This window comes from Onychomys torridus, chromosome 1, assembly GCF_903995425.1.
Source record: "Onychomys torridus chromosome 1, mOncTor1.1, whole genome shotgun sequence".
NCBI lineage: Eukaryota > Metazoa > Chordata > Mammalia > Rodentia > Cricetidae > Onychomys > Onychomys torridus.
This window is the reverse complement of record NC_050443.1, coordinates 587608-605787: the sequence shown is the minus strand read 5'-3', so window position 1 is coordinate 605787 and position 18180 is coordinate 587608. Positions and strand designations below refer to the sequence as shown.

The following is an 18180-nucleotide window of genomic DNA, read 5'->3' as shown; positions in this document are numbered from 1 at the left end:
GCCTCAACTGAATGTACAAGGCTTTGCTAACCTCCCATGAGAGGACTTAACTTTTCAGAGGAGGGCATGAGGTTGGGTTGGGGGGAAATATGGGGAGAGGAGCTAGAGGAGGGATTAGATTGGGATCTGCAGTTGGTATGTAAAATGAATAAAAAATTTCTTAATTCAAAAAAGAAAGCCTATGAGATCAAATGCCAAATCATACCTTTGTATGTGAGTGTTCAGATAGTGATGAACAATACTGCATCCACCAGGTTTAAATGAATCCCCAGAGGAGTCTTGGCCCTGGAGGAGATGGGAATGGTGGGGAGGGAATGAGGGGAAGGTGGGAGTGGGGGCGAGAGGGGGCAGGACAGGGGGATCCCATGGCTGATGTGTAAAATTAAATATCGTAAATATTAAAAGGAGAGAAAAAAGAACAATCATGCTTCAAAGCGCTTTAATAAGAAACATGGGAGCTAGGTTTCAAGGTATTTCCTCCTAGCATTTTTCTCCCTAATGTGATGAAGCGAGTTCCTTTCTGGCCTTAATAGTATGATGTAGCACTTGGGGGCAAAAATGATGCCTAAGAGTGATGCATTGGAAGCCAAGATAGAGAGGGCTTCCATAGCCACCATGACCTTGCCTTTGGTGCTGTGGTAGACAGGGAGGAAGCTGACCCAGACACTGCAGAACACCAGCATGCTGAAAGCCAGGAACTTGGCTTCATTGAATGTGTCAGGCAGATTCCTGGACAAAAAAGCCATAAGGTAGCTGCCTAGAGCCAGTGTTCCCAGGTATCCCAGGATGCAGTAGAAGGCAACAGCTGAGCCTTTGTTGCAAAGGATGATGATGTGTCCATGTTCTGAATGAGCATCTTTGTCAATACATGGAGGAGAGGTTGCCAGCCAGATTCCAGAGAGAACAACTTGTAGTAGGGTACAGATGGGAATGATGAAATTAGGGGCCCTTGCTATCAGCAGCCACCTCCTCATTCTCCCTGGAGCAGTGATCTTGAAAGCTATAAGTACAGTGAGAGTTTTAGCCAGCACAGTGGAAAGAGCCACAGTGAACAGAAGTCCAAATGTGTTCTGCTGCAGGATACAGGTGACTGTGCTAGAATGGCCAATGTAAAGCAAGGGACAGAGAAAACAGAGGGTCAGAGTGATGAGCAGGATGTAACTGAGATGCCGGTTATTGGCCTTGACAATGGGAGTGTCTCTGTGCTTCAGAAACACCCCAAGAACAACAACTGTGAGCGAGGAGAAGCCCAGGGACATGAAGGTGAGTGTCTTCCCCAAGGGGTCATCATAGGCCAGAAATGTCACCCTTTTCTGTAGGCAGTAGCTCTTCTTTGTATCTGCATAGTGAGTTTCTGGACACTTCACACACTGGTCCACATCTGGCAAAAATGCAGGTGATCATGAGTGCATGCTCAGGTTTCCCCTTTTATTCTAAGTCTCTTACCTGCTCCAGAACATTGCAATGCTATCTGAACCATCTTGCTTTGTTTCAGATACAAATACAGAAGGATTTTTTAGAGAATATTCTTCAACTCAATTTGCTTTCTATTTCATGCTGACAGAAATTAAAAAACCCAGCACTTTCTCTGTTGTTACTGATATGGTATCCTCACGTTAGTGACACTATTGTATTAGTTTTATAAGTCATTAGAGCACTGACTTACATAATCTGGACCTAATTTCTGTCTGACATTCCCTCTTCATTAATACATCTCCATTCTTAAGAGGGCATGAAAATTTAGTATGATAAAATTTTCTTTGAAATCCTTATCTTACAATAATGTCCTCCTATATGCATCCCAAATGTACCTACATTTGTAAAGCCCATGATATTCTCTATGTTTTCATTCTCTGAAGGAGCCTGAGTGAATTAGTATTCTTAACTTCTTGGAGCCTTGAAACACTTCACCAGTGACACTATTCTCATAACTCTGCACAATAGTATCTATGTAATGAATAAATACAAAATTGCTTGTATATTCTAAAGTCTTCATGGAACAGTGTTTGGACACTTTGTTCCTGATAGCTTATCAATTTACTCTTGAGTTAGAGTGCATGCTTACGGATTTTTCTGTCATATTTTCAGTATATTAATAAATGTACACATTTCTATGTACCTCTTTATTTTCATTATATATTTAATTATCTTTATATCATCACTTTACCATTCATACTTCCTATATAATATATTGTGATCATGATTTTTCCCTCCCCAATTCCTCCCAGATCCTACTTACCACCATGAAGATACAATTCCACAGATTTCCTTTCTCTCTCTCTCTTTAAAATAGAAACAAATAAAACTCCAACAAACCAAACCAAACAATTAAAATATCTCTCTCTCTCTCTCTCTCTCTCTCTCTCTCTCTCTCTCTCTCTCTCTCTCTTTCTCTCTCTCTCTCTCTCTCTCATACACACACACACACACACACACACACACACAATTATAAAATACAAGTTGCAAAACAGTTTATAAAAGGAAAAGTCAAATCAAATCAAATTAAAACAAAACAAACATACAAAACGTAGGCCAAAGAAGCAAACTGAGCTAAAGATACATCTGAAGTCATTTTGTGTTGGCCCTCTACCCCTGGGCAACAGTCCTATCCTTAACTGCTGTTACAAGATTCAGTGACAGTCCATTGGGAAAACTTAGTTTTCCTTTGCAAGTGGGCATCAATTGCAGAATTTTCCTTGGTAAGGGTGGGAGCTCATGTCCACTTCATTTTTATGCTTTGATCCCACCTGGATTTAGCCTGGGCAGGCCCTGTACATGCTGCTACAGTCTCTGTGAGTTCTTATGTGCCTCAGTTGCATTGTGCAGGCTTTATTTTTACTTTTGTTGATATTGTTAATGAATTAAAGAATTAATTTGGTGTTTAGTAGCATTAATGCTCTTTGTCAATGTATTTGTTTTTCTTCCCTTTTCTTCAGGTCATTTCATTTATTTTAAAATTAAAACATGTATTTTTAATTCATTTGTGTGTGTGTCTTCTACAGGTCTAGAAACAATGAGTATCCAGGCTCTGAAGCGACCAGTATAGGGCATAACTGGAGTTACAGAATGTTGTGAGCCGCCATGTGAGTGCTGGGATGTGAACCTGGAACCCCTAGAAGAGCAGCCAGTGCTCTGAACTTTGGAGCCATCTCTCAAGCCCACATCAGTAGTTTCTGAAGTTATACTTTCACACTGTACTTTCAAGTCTCTCTCCTCCACTGTTACTTCTTCTCTTCTATATTCAGAGTATTTTTTTGGAGTTGAGGATCAAATCCAGGGCCTTCAGCTTGCTAGGCAAGCATTCTACCACTGAGCTAAATCCCCAACCCCAAATTTGGAGTATTGATTTTGCTCTTAATGTCCTAGATCATAATACATATGCAGAACTCAATCTTTCTCTTTTTTTTTTTTTTTTGAGCTGAGGATCGAACCCAGGGCCTTGTGCTTGCTACGCAAGTGCTCTACCATTGAGCTAAATCCCCAACCCTCAATATCTTTTTAAAAGAAAGGCATGTAATATGCAAGTCATGCAAATTACTTCATACAGTATTAAACATTTTTCTTTATGAAATAGATTTAGATTACACTACAGTATTTGAGTGAGTACCATATTTAATTCTAAACTGTCTAATATTTGTGTGCTATTCTCAACCTTAGCCTTCATTTTCTTTTAAAGTCTAGTTATTAACATGCAGCCCTATGGGATTTGGCTGTGGTCGGTGAAGTGCTCCTCCTCTGTGTAAATGTAACAAGCACATGAACCTTGTACATGTCCAGTGTGTATAAGTCATACACATCAAGGTAATGATGAGGATCTCAATCTTGTCAACTTCATTATATTTGCTAAAAGAACTAGGTCTTTATACACATGTAGTGTGAAATGATTCCAATTTTAAAAAATTTTTAGAATGTCCTTATTCTAGAAGTAAAGAATACAAATCCTTGAGTGTTTTCTAGATAGTAATTATTTAATTAAAATATTCCAGGGATTTAAAAAAAATAATTGGGGTTGGGAATTTACCTCAGTGGTAGAGCGCTTGTCTAGCAAAGCACAAGGTCCTGGTATCGGTTCTCAGCTCCAGAAAAAAAAAAAACCCAAAATAAATAAAAAACCATAATTATTCATAAAATGTTAGCAAGATAAATCTGAGAGGGATTTCTCTTCTTATTCCACATAATGACTCAATCACACACACATGCAATGGATTTAGATTTTATTTTCTATCTATGTGTTATCTATCTATCTATCTATCTATCTATCTATGAAATAAAATACAACCCTCTGACCTACTATATTTTCAGAACCATGCTGGTCACTAAGAATTCAGAGATGTAAGAGCAAAAACCACAAATGGGTCCTTATTTGTGAATACTATGAAGAGTTCATATTTAATTGGAGTGTGTTCAACTCTGTGGTTGTCTTAATGAAAATGGGCCCCCACAGGTTCATCTGTTTGAATAACTGGGTTCCCACTTGGTATAGCATTTTGGGAAGAATTGAGAGGTGTGGCCTTGTGGGGTTGTGTGTCACCAGGTGAGGACTTTGAGGTTCAAAAGAACTAAAGCCATTCCTGTGCCCTCTATGCCTTGTGCTTGTGAAGGAAGATGTGCTTTCTCATCTTCATGCTGGCACACCTCTGCTTCCCCATCACAGACTTGAAATCTCTAAAAGCAAAAGCTCCAAGTTAAATACTTCATTTTATAAGTTCTATTGGTCATGGTTACTTGTCACAGTAACAAACAGAAACTGGTATCAAAGCTGATCTGTTGCCATGATGATTTGACTATGTGGTTTGTTTGGACAAGTGTGGAAGAATTTGGGACTTTGGACAAGAAGATCAGTTGATCACTGTAAGTAGACCTTAATAAGGCATTGTAGTAGGAGCTTGGAAGACAGTAGTACATAGGACAAGGAGAATATGGAAGCCCAGGTCAAAAGCTTTCAGAGAGGAACAGTATTTGCAACTGGGTTTGAGAGCATTTGCGACCTTATCCTAAATATCTGCGTGGGGATAAATAAAAAATAGTGGAATAATTTGATTGAAGGAGGGCATTTAAACCAATATAGAATTGGTGTTCTCATGTGGTGGTTAATGATCAGGCTTATGCAGGTCTACAATGAAAAACAGTTAAACGGGGCAAATAAAACCCCACAAACAAACAGAAAAAGAGATCAACAATGGAAGCCAGAACGTGTGGTTAGAATAGGAAAAAGAGCACCAAGGAGTGCAATGCGGTGCCTAGGTTTCTGCTGAAAGATGTCACATCAAGGAGAGGCTTGATCCAAAATCTAATGACAGGAGCATGTTTGGGTCAAGATGCCCTAGCTAAACCTCCAACTGTTGAAAAGAAAGGCTCCGAGGCATTGCCTTCTCCTCAAAAGCAAGAACAAAGGAACTCTGCTTCTAACATTATTGAAGGGTGCCAACCTTATCCAACAGAAAGAGCTGAAATTGACAGTGTTGTCCATAAGGCAGCAGCTGTAGACTCATGAAGGATACATGATATAAGGGGTTACAGGATCTTCCTCAATATTTAAACGTTGCAATGTCCAGACATGTGGCTGAAGAGTCCACACATACATAGTGCAGGAAGGTCCATTGTTTGAAGTTGTAAAAATTAAGACTGGTTTATTTTGGAGAACCCAAGTTTCAGATATGTCAAAACAAGGAGATATCTGCCAAGAAAAGGTTTAGAGAGAGAGTGGAAACAGCCCACAATAGAGGACTACACTGAAGGCAGTGGAGCTGGAATGGAAAGGTCATCCAGGCCTTTGACAACAGACCTGGAGCTACAGGACTAGAATTATTCCTGGCTGTGTTTTGGTCTTGCTTTTGTCCATTGTATCCTCATTATGCCTCCATTTCTCCATTTTGTAATCCTAATAATTACTCTGTGCTTTGGATGAAGTATGTAATTTGTCTTTTGATTTTGAGGGAGCAACAATTACAAGAATGCCTTGAGATTCAGTAAGGCTATATTTTAAAAAGTATTGAGATAATGAATTACTATGTGTTCTTTTGAACTTAGATTAAATGAATTTTTTAAATTAAAATATGCTCCTGAGAACACAGGGGCTGGGGAGTAAAATGTGTTAATTTTAATGAGAATATCCCTTATATGTCATAAATTTCTATGCCTTCTGCCCAGTTGCTGGAACTATTTAGGAAGGATTAGGAGGTTTTGCCCTGGTAGAAGGGACATGTTGCTGGAAAAGTGCTTTAAGGATCATGCCATTCACAGTGTATCTTACTGCCTCCTCCATGTGGATCAGTATATGTGTTCTCCAATGTTCCTGTTGTCATACTATCTTAGTCAATTTAGTCAATGAGGCAGTATAGATAAATGGATAGATAGATAGATTAGATAGATATTGCTAACTGGGAATGAAGTAGGCTTTGAAACTTCCAAGCCCACCCATAGTGACAGATTTCCTTCAATCAATAAGGTCATACCTCCTAATCCTCCTAATCCTCCTAATCCTCCTAATCCAAATTGTTCCTCAATTGCAGAGCAAGTTTTCAAACAAATGAGTCTATGGGTTGCTTTTCATTCAAACGTCAACATATGGATATGCTCTGCCTTCATGGACTCTAACCACCTGAAAATATAAGTCCTTCTTTTATAAGTTGCTTGGCCATGGTACCTTTTCATATCAATAGAAAAGACACCAAGACAAGCTGCATGGTGACATGAAGCACAATACTCTGGTGCAGGAAGAGCAGTTTTCTGTAGGCAGTCATGTCCACAGTGGTTCAAGAACACAAAGCAGGTAAATTTCTATGTCATGGGTGTGTTATTTCAGCGGGGGGGGGGGGGGGGGGAAGAACTGTAGTGTGTTACTAACAGCTGGGAGGAAGAGGATTGTCTTACTGAAATGAACTGATTACAGTTCACTTACAGATATTTTTCATTTGCTAAGATATTGCAGGTGTGGACAGCTGTGAATGTTTTCTGCATGATTGGTATTTACCTGTCTCATTGGAAATTTCATTCTCTGGACAAGGGGTACAGTCAAAGCAACAGGCAGCTTTGCCCTCTTGGTGGGTTTTTCTTAATCCAGGATCACAACTCTCACTGCATACAGACCAAGGAATCTGAGAATAATAAAATGAATGGTAGCAAATATTCAGGATTTTTTTATTCTATAGTAGGTAAAGTATTTTAAAATATGTAACCATTAATTTGTTTTTATTGTCTCTAAATGTAAATAGTTGAATAGTAGGATGAGTCATTCAAAGGCCCAACTGCTCAACACTTGGCCCCAATAACACAACTTTGTTGGAAAACTGTTGGAAGATAATGAGGAAAAGTATAGAGGTAAAAATTTAGGTCCTTGGTAGCATGTCTTTGTGGGACTAAAAATCTACTGCCTCTTGACTCCTGGATACAAAGGCATATACATTTTTCTTCCATAGTAATGGTTCATCTTGTCAACTTGATAGGTCTTAGAACCACTGTGGAAATCAATGAATGAGGATTATTGTAAAAGGTTATCCAGATTATGTTACTTGTGGTAAAAAATCCTCCCTGAAGTAGGTGGCCCTGGTCCCTGAATGAATGAAAAGCAAGAAAGGATTATAACAGTAGCATTCAGTTATCTCTGCATCCTGACTGTTGTTCAATGTGAATAGCTACCTCTACGCCCTAAAAGCAAGGCCTTCTGAAGTGAATGAATATACCCTCAAACTGTGCGCCCAGAAAAATGATCCTATATTTTTCATTATGTGGTTTTTTGCAACAGCAAAATCAATAACTAACACATCTACACATTATAATCATGTTCTTCTACATTGACAGGGGTCAAAAAGCAAAAGACCAACTGAGCATTGACTGAAACCTTTCAAGATGGGATCAAAATAAATATGTCAAGTGACTCATGACAATGATAGAAATAATCATGAAACAGATGCTATATTTATGACATTAAATAAATGTGCAGATTGGAAAATAAATAGTTCATCCAGCAAAATTAGATATGAAGGCAATTTTTTATATTGATGGTTATTATGTGTCTATAAATGGGCCCTGTGTGAGCAGAGAAGGGTCATATCACACAGAAATATAGTTTTTGAAATTTACATACAGGTCAAAATACTGAAGGAAAATGAAACCCACCTCTGTTAATCCTGTGGCCCACTGTATCATGTGATAAGATAAAGACAATTTCTGGCCTTCTGGAGCATTTGGAGAAAATGTTCCTACTTTTGCTTTTATCCCAAGACCTTGTGGGAAATTCCAAAAATTGAGAATGTCATATTCTACATGTGATTGCCTTTTCCCATCCAGAACCACATGGTCTCCAGCATGATTGATGAGTTGTGTTTTCCTTAGGAAAGGGTGAAGCTAAAAGAGATGCATGTTGTTATCTTACATAATCTCCAGAGAAGTACAACAGAGGCAGAATCAACGAACATCTCTTTTTGATTTTAATCCCTTTTGTTAAAAGCACTGTTGATATAGGTACCAATCACATCAAACAAATGATAACCAAGGATAATGGAAACATAATTATACTTCTAAAATATTTGAATCAATTCCATTAGAAAACTTAGAACCAAGCACTCAGAGTGTGTATAGAGAAAACTTTCTCCTTTGTTGAAATACAGTCATACCCAACTAAGTTTTGAAAATATTTAGAGTTTCACTATGTAAAATGAATGATTTTATGAGTGATAATTTACATAACATAAGCATTTTAGAAGTTTTCATATCCATTGAGACCATCTCTGTCTCTGACTTTTCTGTTGTGTGAAATCTCTGGGATAAATGGACATTTTATGTTGAAATTTTTACCCTGGAAATATTGTATGACCCTTTGCAATATGACATAATTACTTAAAACAGACTCTTCTTTGCACAGTCTCACTTGTAGGTTTTTCACAAAATAATCTAAAATACATTTATCACTCTTAGTGTGTGATGTTGCTGATGTTATAATACACAACAGTAGCATTACCTTCCAGGGGAAGAATTCCATCTCTTTTCCATTTCCATGGGATTGAAAGTGTACTTGATTGAGCATCATTTCATGTAGACTGTGGGCCACAGCATACACTGCATTGTACACATTGTAACTCTCTTCACTCATGGCCATGTCAAATATGCTCCCTGGCAAGAATCCCAAGGAGGCATTAGGCAGGCAGTTATCCACAATTTTACAACCAATCCTCAAAAATGAGCAATTGAAGAATGAGTGCCATAATACATGAAGATAAGTGTCCTGTGGGTATTTGTAAGGATTGGCTGTCTTGATAAAATCTGTAAAATTAATGATCTCCTCCTTATGGTGTGAAAAAATAAGGGCCCCATGCAATGCATCTAACAGAAAATAGTTATCAAATTTGGAATGATCCCAGTGTGAGTTCAGGACCCAGACTTTCCATGTGACTAACTTCTGCTTAATATTTACTATTAAGCTTAATAGGGAATCAGTGTCCCCATGAATAATAATCACATTTGCTGATGATTGCAGGATCTGCACCTGATTTTTCCAAGATGTTGTCAGAAATGAACCCCTGACGGCTTGGATCATTTCCACAAATGCTATGCAGACTCCATTTTTCCCCAGTTCACTTCTCAAATCTGACAGAATCTGGGCACCTTTGTCATCATCTATGATGAACAGCCCCACCCAGTTCCAGTGGAAATGAAGCATCAAAGCTACAATGCCAAGTGTCAGATATGTGTCCTTGGGGGCCACCTGGTAGAGGGAAGAAAGCTTTCTTTGTTCACTCAGGGTATTATCAAAAGGCCCAAAAGTAACCTGTATAGAGAAACAATCAGAAAGAAGAACATTGTCATGAAAATAACTCAGTTCTACAGCAAGGTTTGAAGCCTGTAGGACAATACAGAATTAAAGGTCAAACCTGCCTTCCTATGGGTTTTCCAAAAAGTACAGAAAATATTCAGAAATTCAATAGTGTTTGTCGCTACTTCACCCTTTCCCTTCTCTCCATTCGAAGCTAGAGAAATGCAGATGCATCACCAGCTGTTTGCATCATTTCCCTACCCATTAAAAGTGATTGAAGTTTCACTGTTTTTCCTCACAGCTACCTAAAATGTCACCAATAGAGCTGACATCATGTCCTATCCCATCACCTCTCACCTGTGGATATTTGTAAAGATCCAGCAGTGTCCCTATGTATTCTGATATTGCCCATGATGGTCCTGTAAGTACAGCAGCTGACATGCTCTCTCTTGCACATCTGTAGTTAGGGAGGGCATAACCAGGGCCTGAAAATGTACCAATAAGATTGGCCAGAGTGTATCTTTGACCCTCAGGGACATTCTGAACAATGAATCCCAGGGATGTGTTTGGTAAAAAATAGGGATTGCTGTTGATCTCCTTAATGGCAAACATCATGGCCAAAATACATTGGTAGTTCCTCAACTTGAACCTGCACAGAAGGCACAACAATATGATGAAGACTCATACCACACAACACGTGATATATATGTAAGTTTAGTGCAATGGGTTTTATAGTTTGAATGACTGTGTTTCCAAAAGTCCATGATTAAGTATGTTCCCAGCATTTGCTGAAATTAGAATGGGAGTATTGTTTCTTTTTCTAGTATTGAAAATCGATTTTTTTTTCATACAGTATTTCCAACTAACTCCTCTCAGGTCTCCCCACATCCCCTCCCATCCAAATCCACGCCCTTTATTTCTTTCTCATTAGAAAACAAGCAGGCATCTAATAATAGTAAGTTAAAATAAAAATAAACAAGCTAGTATCAGACAAAACAAACAAAGAGAAGAATAAGCACCAAAGAAAAAAGAACACCTAGGGAGGCAGAGACAAACACATGTTTTAATACACAGAAAACTATAAAAACAAAAAGTCAGAAACTCAGCCTTTCAAATTTCCTGCTTCACTGACAAATCTGCCTGATACTCTAGGCCTGTAGGCTGAAGATGGATGCCCCAATATTGCAGAGGAACTTTGGGTGACTGTCCAGGCAGTAAGATGTCTCTGTCATGTCTAGAGTTTTTGGAAGTTGTTTGCAATGCACTTTTGTTTGCTTAAATAATATTATATCCTTCTGGGGTCTTGGATGGTGCTGTAGACTAGATAGTTATAGTTGTAGTTTTTCTTTGTTAGTATAGAAAGTAGATTATGTATAAATCTTTGGAGTCACTAAGATGGATGGATGGTGGAGTGCTTTCTCTGAATTTGCTAAATGTAAATGGACTGAATATTGTAAATGTAATTCTTACTTGATAACTTTTTGTTGTATGTAGTTACACTGTGTTAAAGTTAAGCCTTTCTCTTTATTTAGAGAAAAATGGGGAAATGTTGTAGACTATTATTTTAAGGTGTTTTATTTATGTTGCATTAACTCTGTGAATCTGTGTCACTTTGCCTGTCTAAAACACCTCATGGTCTAATAATGCTGAATGAGTATAAAAAAGGCAAAAGTATAATATGCACACAAAAGACATATAACGTTGAAAAAAATTAACTTCCAAAAAATACTATTGAGCTTTTATTTTTCCCCATCTACTACTGAGCTTGGGGCCTGCCTTTAGGAATACTTTGTAGCCCTGAGACAGAGTCTGCCAGCACTGATTGGACTAAGAGGTAGGTTTTGAGCCTAGGGGCACAACACTGCACCCCCACACCACCACCCATTGCAGCCCCAGTTTCAGGCCAGCAGGCAAGTCTTTGCAGACATGCTAGACTACCACCATCCCCCACCAGATCCTGTAACCTACAAGAACCCCCCCAACCCACCCACCTTCCAAGACTGCAGCTGCTCCCTAAGACAGAGTCTACCAGCACCAATTGGGCTAAGAGGTCTTTGTTCTCATAGCCCATCACCCCAACCTCTAGGCTTTGGACCCAGGGACACAACCCTGTACCCCCACACCACCACCATTGCAGTCCCAGTTTCAGGCCAGTTGACACGTCTCCTGCAGGCAGGCTGAACCACTACTATTCCCCACCAGGCTCTGATTGGCCAGTAGCCAGGCAGGAAGTATAGGCAGGGCAAAAAGACTAAAAGAACTCTGTGAAGAGGAAGGGCATAGTCAGGAGTCACCAGCCAGACACAGAGGAAGCAAGATGTCAAGGCAGACCTGAGAAAAGGTACCAAGCCATGTAGCTAAACATAAATAAGAATTATGGGTTAATTTAAGTGTAAGAGCTAGTCAGTAATAAGCCTAAGCTAGTATCCAAGCAATTATAATTAATATAAGCCTGTGTTTACTTGGGGGACGTGAGTTGGAAAGATTTGTTCCAAATGCTGGCCAGCTGGGACACAGAAAACTTCCAACTACATCTGGTGTGTGAGCAGAGCATGAATGCCCCTGCCCCTGGTGCAGCCCAGGCCTGCTGCTGCACCTCCTGAGCCATGATGCAAGGTGGCTGTGCCTCACACCCAAGCAAACCATGGTCACTGGTGCTGGCAGATGGCGATGGGGCTGGGCTGAGGGTAGGTGGCAGTGGCAGCAGCAGAGGCTACAAAGTTGGCTGCCTGATTCCCTGCAGCCTTTTGACTGCTCTGGCTGGGAGGCCACCAAGGAGTCAGCATGAGGAGTCAGAACAGTGGCACTGCTGGGCCGACAGCAGTATCCTAGAATCTTGGGTGTCTGCACATAAGAGCTACCTCCATCTGTTGTATGAAGCACAGCTACCTCTCTCAGGACTTGACAACTAACCCAAAATCTTTCTTTTCAGGATCCCCTAAAGATGACTTCTTCCACCAACAGCAGGAAGCAATTTTAAGAACACAACACCCACATTCCCAAGAAGAAGGGTAGGTAGTTTTTGGTCTTTCAATGGGTTTCAGGTTTGGGATAATTGTCATTGTTTAGGATGGTTGGTTATGAGTTGTTATTGTTAATGGTCAGGAAAAAAGTCTAAACAAAAGGAGATTATATTTAAGGTTCTTGTTTGAAAAAAAGAGGCTGTATATAAGATGTAGATTATTGAATCAACTCTGAAAAGAAAAAAGAGAGGATATAGATATGATATAAATGAAAAGTTAGATTATTGAATCTAATTTTGAAAGCAACAACTAGTTTTATGTAGTTTACATTGCCTTGGATTTTTGGATATTGTATACAAATTATGTATATTGATACAAATTTGAGATTGATATTGTTAGAAAATGCTGTACATATATTTCTAATCTTGTTCAGGATGCTGTACCTATACAGTTCATTTAACAATGTATTGGAAACTGCTAATCCTTGAATGTTATTATTACCAACTATTAGGATATAAAGAAATGAAAGTTAGAGGTTAGACATTACAATTAAACTTGTAGTCATACTAGATATGTTTTCAAGGTTAAGCAGAGATATATATTCAGATAGACAGGTCATCTTCAAATCCTTAGGAGATCTACAGAATATGGCATTTAAAATATTTTAATAACATAGATTTTTTTCTTTTTTTCAGACTATGAGACAATTTGGCTCCTGGCAGCACCAATCTACTTCAGAGAAGATATGTATACTGAAGAAAATGCAAATCGAGTTAATTTTCATTGTGGCAAAAGTTAGCCACTGGGCAAGAAAGTGCCCTCACATTGACTGCTAAGAGTATGCTGTCCAAAATGGACAAACAGGACACAAAACAAAGGACTACCAATTCTGTATGGTTGCAGCTTTGGAAAAAGGTGTCCTCCGAGACCAGGACAATATGACACCATCGCTGAAGTGGCTTTGCAATCTGGAAAAGGTACAGTGCCCTTTTCTTTGGAGGTAGCTGAACAGGCAATGGAATGATGGCTTATGGTGTGCAGTGGAACAGTAGCTGAAACAGTTAATCTTGATGGAGTATCTAGGCTGAGGAAGTCTAACCTCTCAATGGTAGACTGGTATTTAATAAAGGACATGAAACCACCCACAAGCCAAGAAGAATGGGCAGGCAAATTCCAAAAACACCAGAAATTTCCAGAATTTAAAATCCTGAATCATGACAGGACACTGGTGGAATTCAGGTTTATCTGGTACATGGAATATTTGCATCAATTGTGAGGTCGAGCTGTAGGCCTTGTGTACATCCTACTTCACAAATGAGTCTGTCAGATATGCTAAGCCTGTAGGATGAAGGTGGTGCCCTAATGCTGCAGAGAAGCCTTGGGTGACTGTCTAGGCAGCTGGCTGAATCTACCAACTCACGTTTTATTTTTTGGAAGTCACTTGTTTGCACTTCCTGTTTAACTAGGTAATATTATTTCTTACTTGAGTCTCCGAAGGAGTTGAAGATTAGATAGTTACAGTTATAATTTTCCTTGTTAAGAAATTTCAGGAAAGAAACTCACTAAGGAGGTATAAAATGTAAAAATCTGAAAATCATCATAAGATAGTTTTCTGTTGGTAATACAAGTTAGGATAGAAAGTGAATCAGGTACATTTTGGACTCACCAAAATTGGCTAGATAATGGAATATTTTCACTGATTTTGCCAAATACAAATAGACTAGATCTTGTAATTGTAATTCTTGCTTGGTAACTATTCTATTATATATAATTTTAAGTCAAAGTTAAAACCTCCGTTTTTAATTAGACAGAAAAGGGACAATGCAGTGGGATAAAGCTCTTGTACAATGGTTTAATAAAATGCTGATTGGCCAGTAGCCAGGCAGGAAGTACAGGCAGGGAGAAAAGACTAAAAGAATTCTGGGAAGAGGCTGGGCAGTGGTGGCATATGCCTTTAATCCCAGCACTCGGGAGGCAGAGGCAGGCCTATCTCAGTGAGTTCAAGGCCAGCCTGGTCTACAAAGTGAGTCCCAGGAAAGGCACAAAGCTACAGAGAAACCCTGTCTTAAAAAATAAAACAAAAAAAAAAGAATTTTGGGAAGAGGAAGGGCATAGTCAGGAGTCACCAGCCAGACACAGAGGAAGCAAGATGTCAAGGCAGAACTAAGAAAAGGTACCAAGCCACTTGCCCAAACATAAATAAGAATTTTTGTGGGTTAATTTAAATGTAAGAGCTAGTAAGTAATAGGCCCAAGCTAATGGCTAAGCAGTTATAATTAATATAAGCCTCTGTGTGTTTACTTGGGGGACACAAGTGGGAGAGATTTGTCCCCACTGCTGGCCAGCTGGGACACAGGAAAACTTCCAACTACAGACTCTGAAATCCAGAAGGTTATGGACAGACGTAATACAGACACTAAGAGACCATGGATGCCAACCCAAACTATTATACCCAGCAAAACTCTCAATCATCATAGACGGAGTAAACAACATATTCCATGATAAAACCAGATTTAAACAACACTTGTCTACCAATCCAGCTCTACAGAAAGCACTAGAAGTAAAAATCCAACATAAGGAAGTTAGATACAAGCATGAAAAACATAGGCAATAGATAATCCCACACCAACAAATACCAAAGAAGGGAAACACACAACACCACCACCAGAAAATAACAGGAATTAACAATCACTGGTGATTAACATACCTTGATAACAATGAACTCAGCTCACCTATAAAAAGACACAGGCTAACAGAATGGATATGAAAACAGGATCCACCCTTCTGCTGCATATAAGAAACACACCTCAACTTCAAAGATAGACATTAAGAGTGAAAGCCTGGGAAAAGACTTTCCAATCAAATGGACTTAAACAAGCTGGTGCAGTTATCCTAATATCTAACAAAATGGACTTTAAACTAAAATCAGTCAAAAGAGATCAGTAAGTACATTATATATTTATGACAAGAAAAATTCATCAAGATGAAGTTTCATTTATGCCCCAAATTTATTTATTTATTATAAAAGTTCATCTGAACATTTATTCCTCAAATACAAGGGCACCCACATTTGTAAAAGAAACATTAATAAAGCTTAAATCTCACATCAAACCCCATACACTAGTAGTGGGAGACTTCAACACCCCACTCTCACCAATGGACAGGTCTGCCAGACAGAAACTTGACAGAGAAATGAGTGAACTAACAGATGTTATGACTCAAATGGACTTAATAGATATCTACAGAACATTTCACCCTAAGAAAAAAGAATATACCTTCTTCTCAGCACCCTATGGAAACTTCTCTAAAATTGAACACACGCTTGGACAAAAAGAAAATTTCAACAGATTAAAAAAAATTGGAATAACCTCCTGTATTTTATCTGACAACCATGACTTAAAGTTAGATTTCAACAACAAAAATTATAAAAAGCCTACAATAACATGTGCTGTGGATATCGCTCTGTGTAAATAAAGTTCTGATTGGCCAATGGTCAGGCAGGAAGTATAGGCGGGACAAGAGAGAAGAGAATTCTGGCATGTAGAAGGCTGGGGAGAGACACCGCCAGCCGCAGCCATGAGAAGCAACATGTAAAGACACTGGTAAGCCACACGCCATGTGGCAAAGTATAGATTAACAGAAATGAGTTAATTTAAGATAGAAAAGGTAGATAACAAGCAGCCTGCCACGGCCATACAGTTTATAAACAATATAAGTTTCTGTGTGCTTTCTTGGTTGGGTCTGAGCGACTGTGGGACTGGCGGGTAAGAGAGATTTGTCCTGACTGTGGGCCAGGCAGGAAAACTCTAACTACAAACATGAAAACTGAATTATGCCCAAATGAATCACCACTGAGACAAGGAAGAAATAAAGAAAGAAATGATACTCTAGAATTCAATTTAAATGAATGTACAACATAGCCCAACTTACAGGACACTATAAGTGCTAAGTGAAGAATTCATACTACTCAATGCCCACATAGAGAAGATGGAGAAATCTCACGCTAGCAACTTAACAGCACATGTGAAAGCTCTAGAACAAAAAGAAGCAAATTCACCCAGGAGGAATAAATGCCAGGAAATAATAAAAATTGAGGGGCAAATCAATAAAATATAAACAAAGAGAACAATACAAAGAATCAATGAAACAAAGAGTTGGTTCTTTGAGAAAATCAAGATAGAGTAGGCCTTAACAAAACCTTTTAGGCAGAGAGAGAGACAGAAAGAGAGAGAGAGAGAGAGAGAGAGAGAGAGAGAGAGAGAGAGAACATCCAAATTTACAAAATCAGAAATGAAAAGGGAGACATAACAATAGACAACAAAGAAATCTAGAGAAAATCATCAGGTCACTACAAAAACCTGTACTCCACAAAACTGGAAAATCTAAAAGAAATGGACAATTTTCTGGATAGGCACCACATACCCAAGTTAAATCAAGACCAGATAAACAATTTAAATAGACCAATAACTTCTAATGAAATAGAAACAGTCATTAAAAGTCTCCCAATCAAAAAGATGCCAGGACCAGATAGTTTCAGTGTAGAATTCTATCAGTATTTCAAAGAAGAGCTAATGCCAATATTCTTCAAATTTTTCCACACAATAGAAACAGAAGGAGTATTACCAAACTCTTTTTGTGAGGCTACAGTTACCCTGATACCCAAAACTCATAAAGATGCAACAAAGCAAGAAAATTACAGACCAATCTTCCTCATGAACATTGATGCAAAAATACTCAATAAAATATTGGAAAACTGAATTCAAGAACACATCAAAAAAATAATCCACTATTACCAAGTAGGCTTCATCCCAGAGATGCAAGGATGGTTCAAAATACAAAAATCTGTCAATGTAATACACCATATAAACAAACTGAAAGAAAAAAAAACACATGATCATCTCATTAGATACTAAAAAATACCTTGACAAAATCCAAAACCCCTTCACCATAAAGGTCCTGGGGAGATCAGGAATACAAAAAACATACATAAACATAATGAAGGCAATTTACAGCAACCTGACAGCCACCATCAAATTAAATGGAGAGAAACTCAAAGTGATTCCACTAAAATCAGGAATGATACAAGACTGTCCACTCTCCTCATACTTATTTAATATAATAGTTGAAGTTCTAGCTAGAGCAATAAGACAACAAAAGGAGATCAAGGGGATACAAATTGGAAAGGAAGAATTCAAACTTTCACTATTTCCAGATGATATGATAGTATACATAAGTGACCAAAAAATATTACCAGGGAACTCCTAAGCCTGATAAACACCTTCAGTAATGTGGCAAGATTGACTAAAAAAATTAGTATTCCTTTTATATACAAATGATAAATGGGCTGAGAAAGAAATCAGAGAAACATCACCCTTTACAATAGTCACAAGTAATATAAAATAGCTTGGGGTAACTCAAACTAAGCAAGTGAAAGACCTTTTTGATAAGAACTTTAAGTCTCTGAAG

At 38.5% G+C, this 18180-nt stretch overlaps 1 protein-coding gene across 1 annotated transcript in view; it reads right to left on the bottom strand.

Annotated features, from left to right (window-relative positions):
* Positions 1-458: 458 nt before the first annotated feature.
* LOC118569090 (vomeronasal type-2 receptor 116-like) overlaps positions 459-18180 on the bottom strand; it is a 39113-nt gene continuing 21391 nt past the window's right edge. The window contains exons 2-6 of the mRNA XM_036166813.1: positions 10109-10400; positions 8960-9766; positions 8119-8346; positions 6974-7097; positions 459-1381 (exon numbers count right to left, since the gene is read on the bottom strand). Of these exons, the coding sequence (XP_036022706.1) occupies positions 459-1381; positions 6974-7097; positions 8119-8346; positions 8960-9766; positions 10109-10400 (2374 nt within the window). The remainder of the gene's footprint in view (positions 1382-6973; positions 7098-8118; positions 8347-8959; positions 9767-10108; positions 10401-18180) is intronic.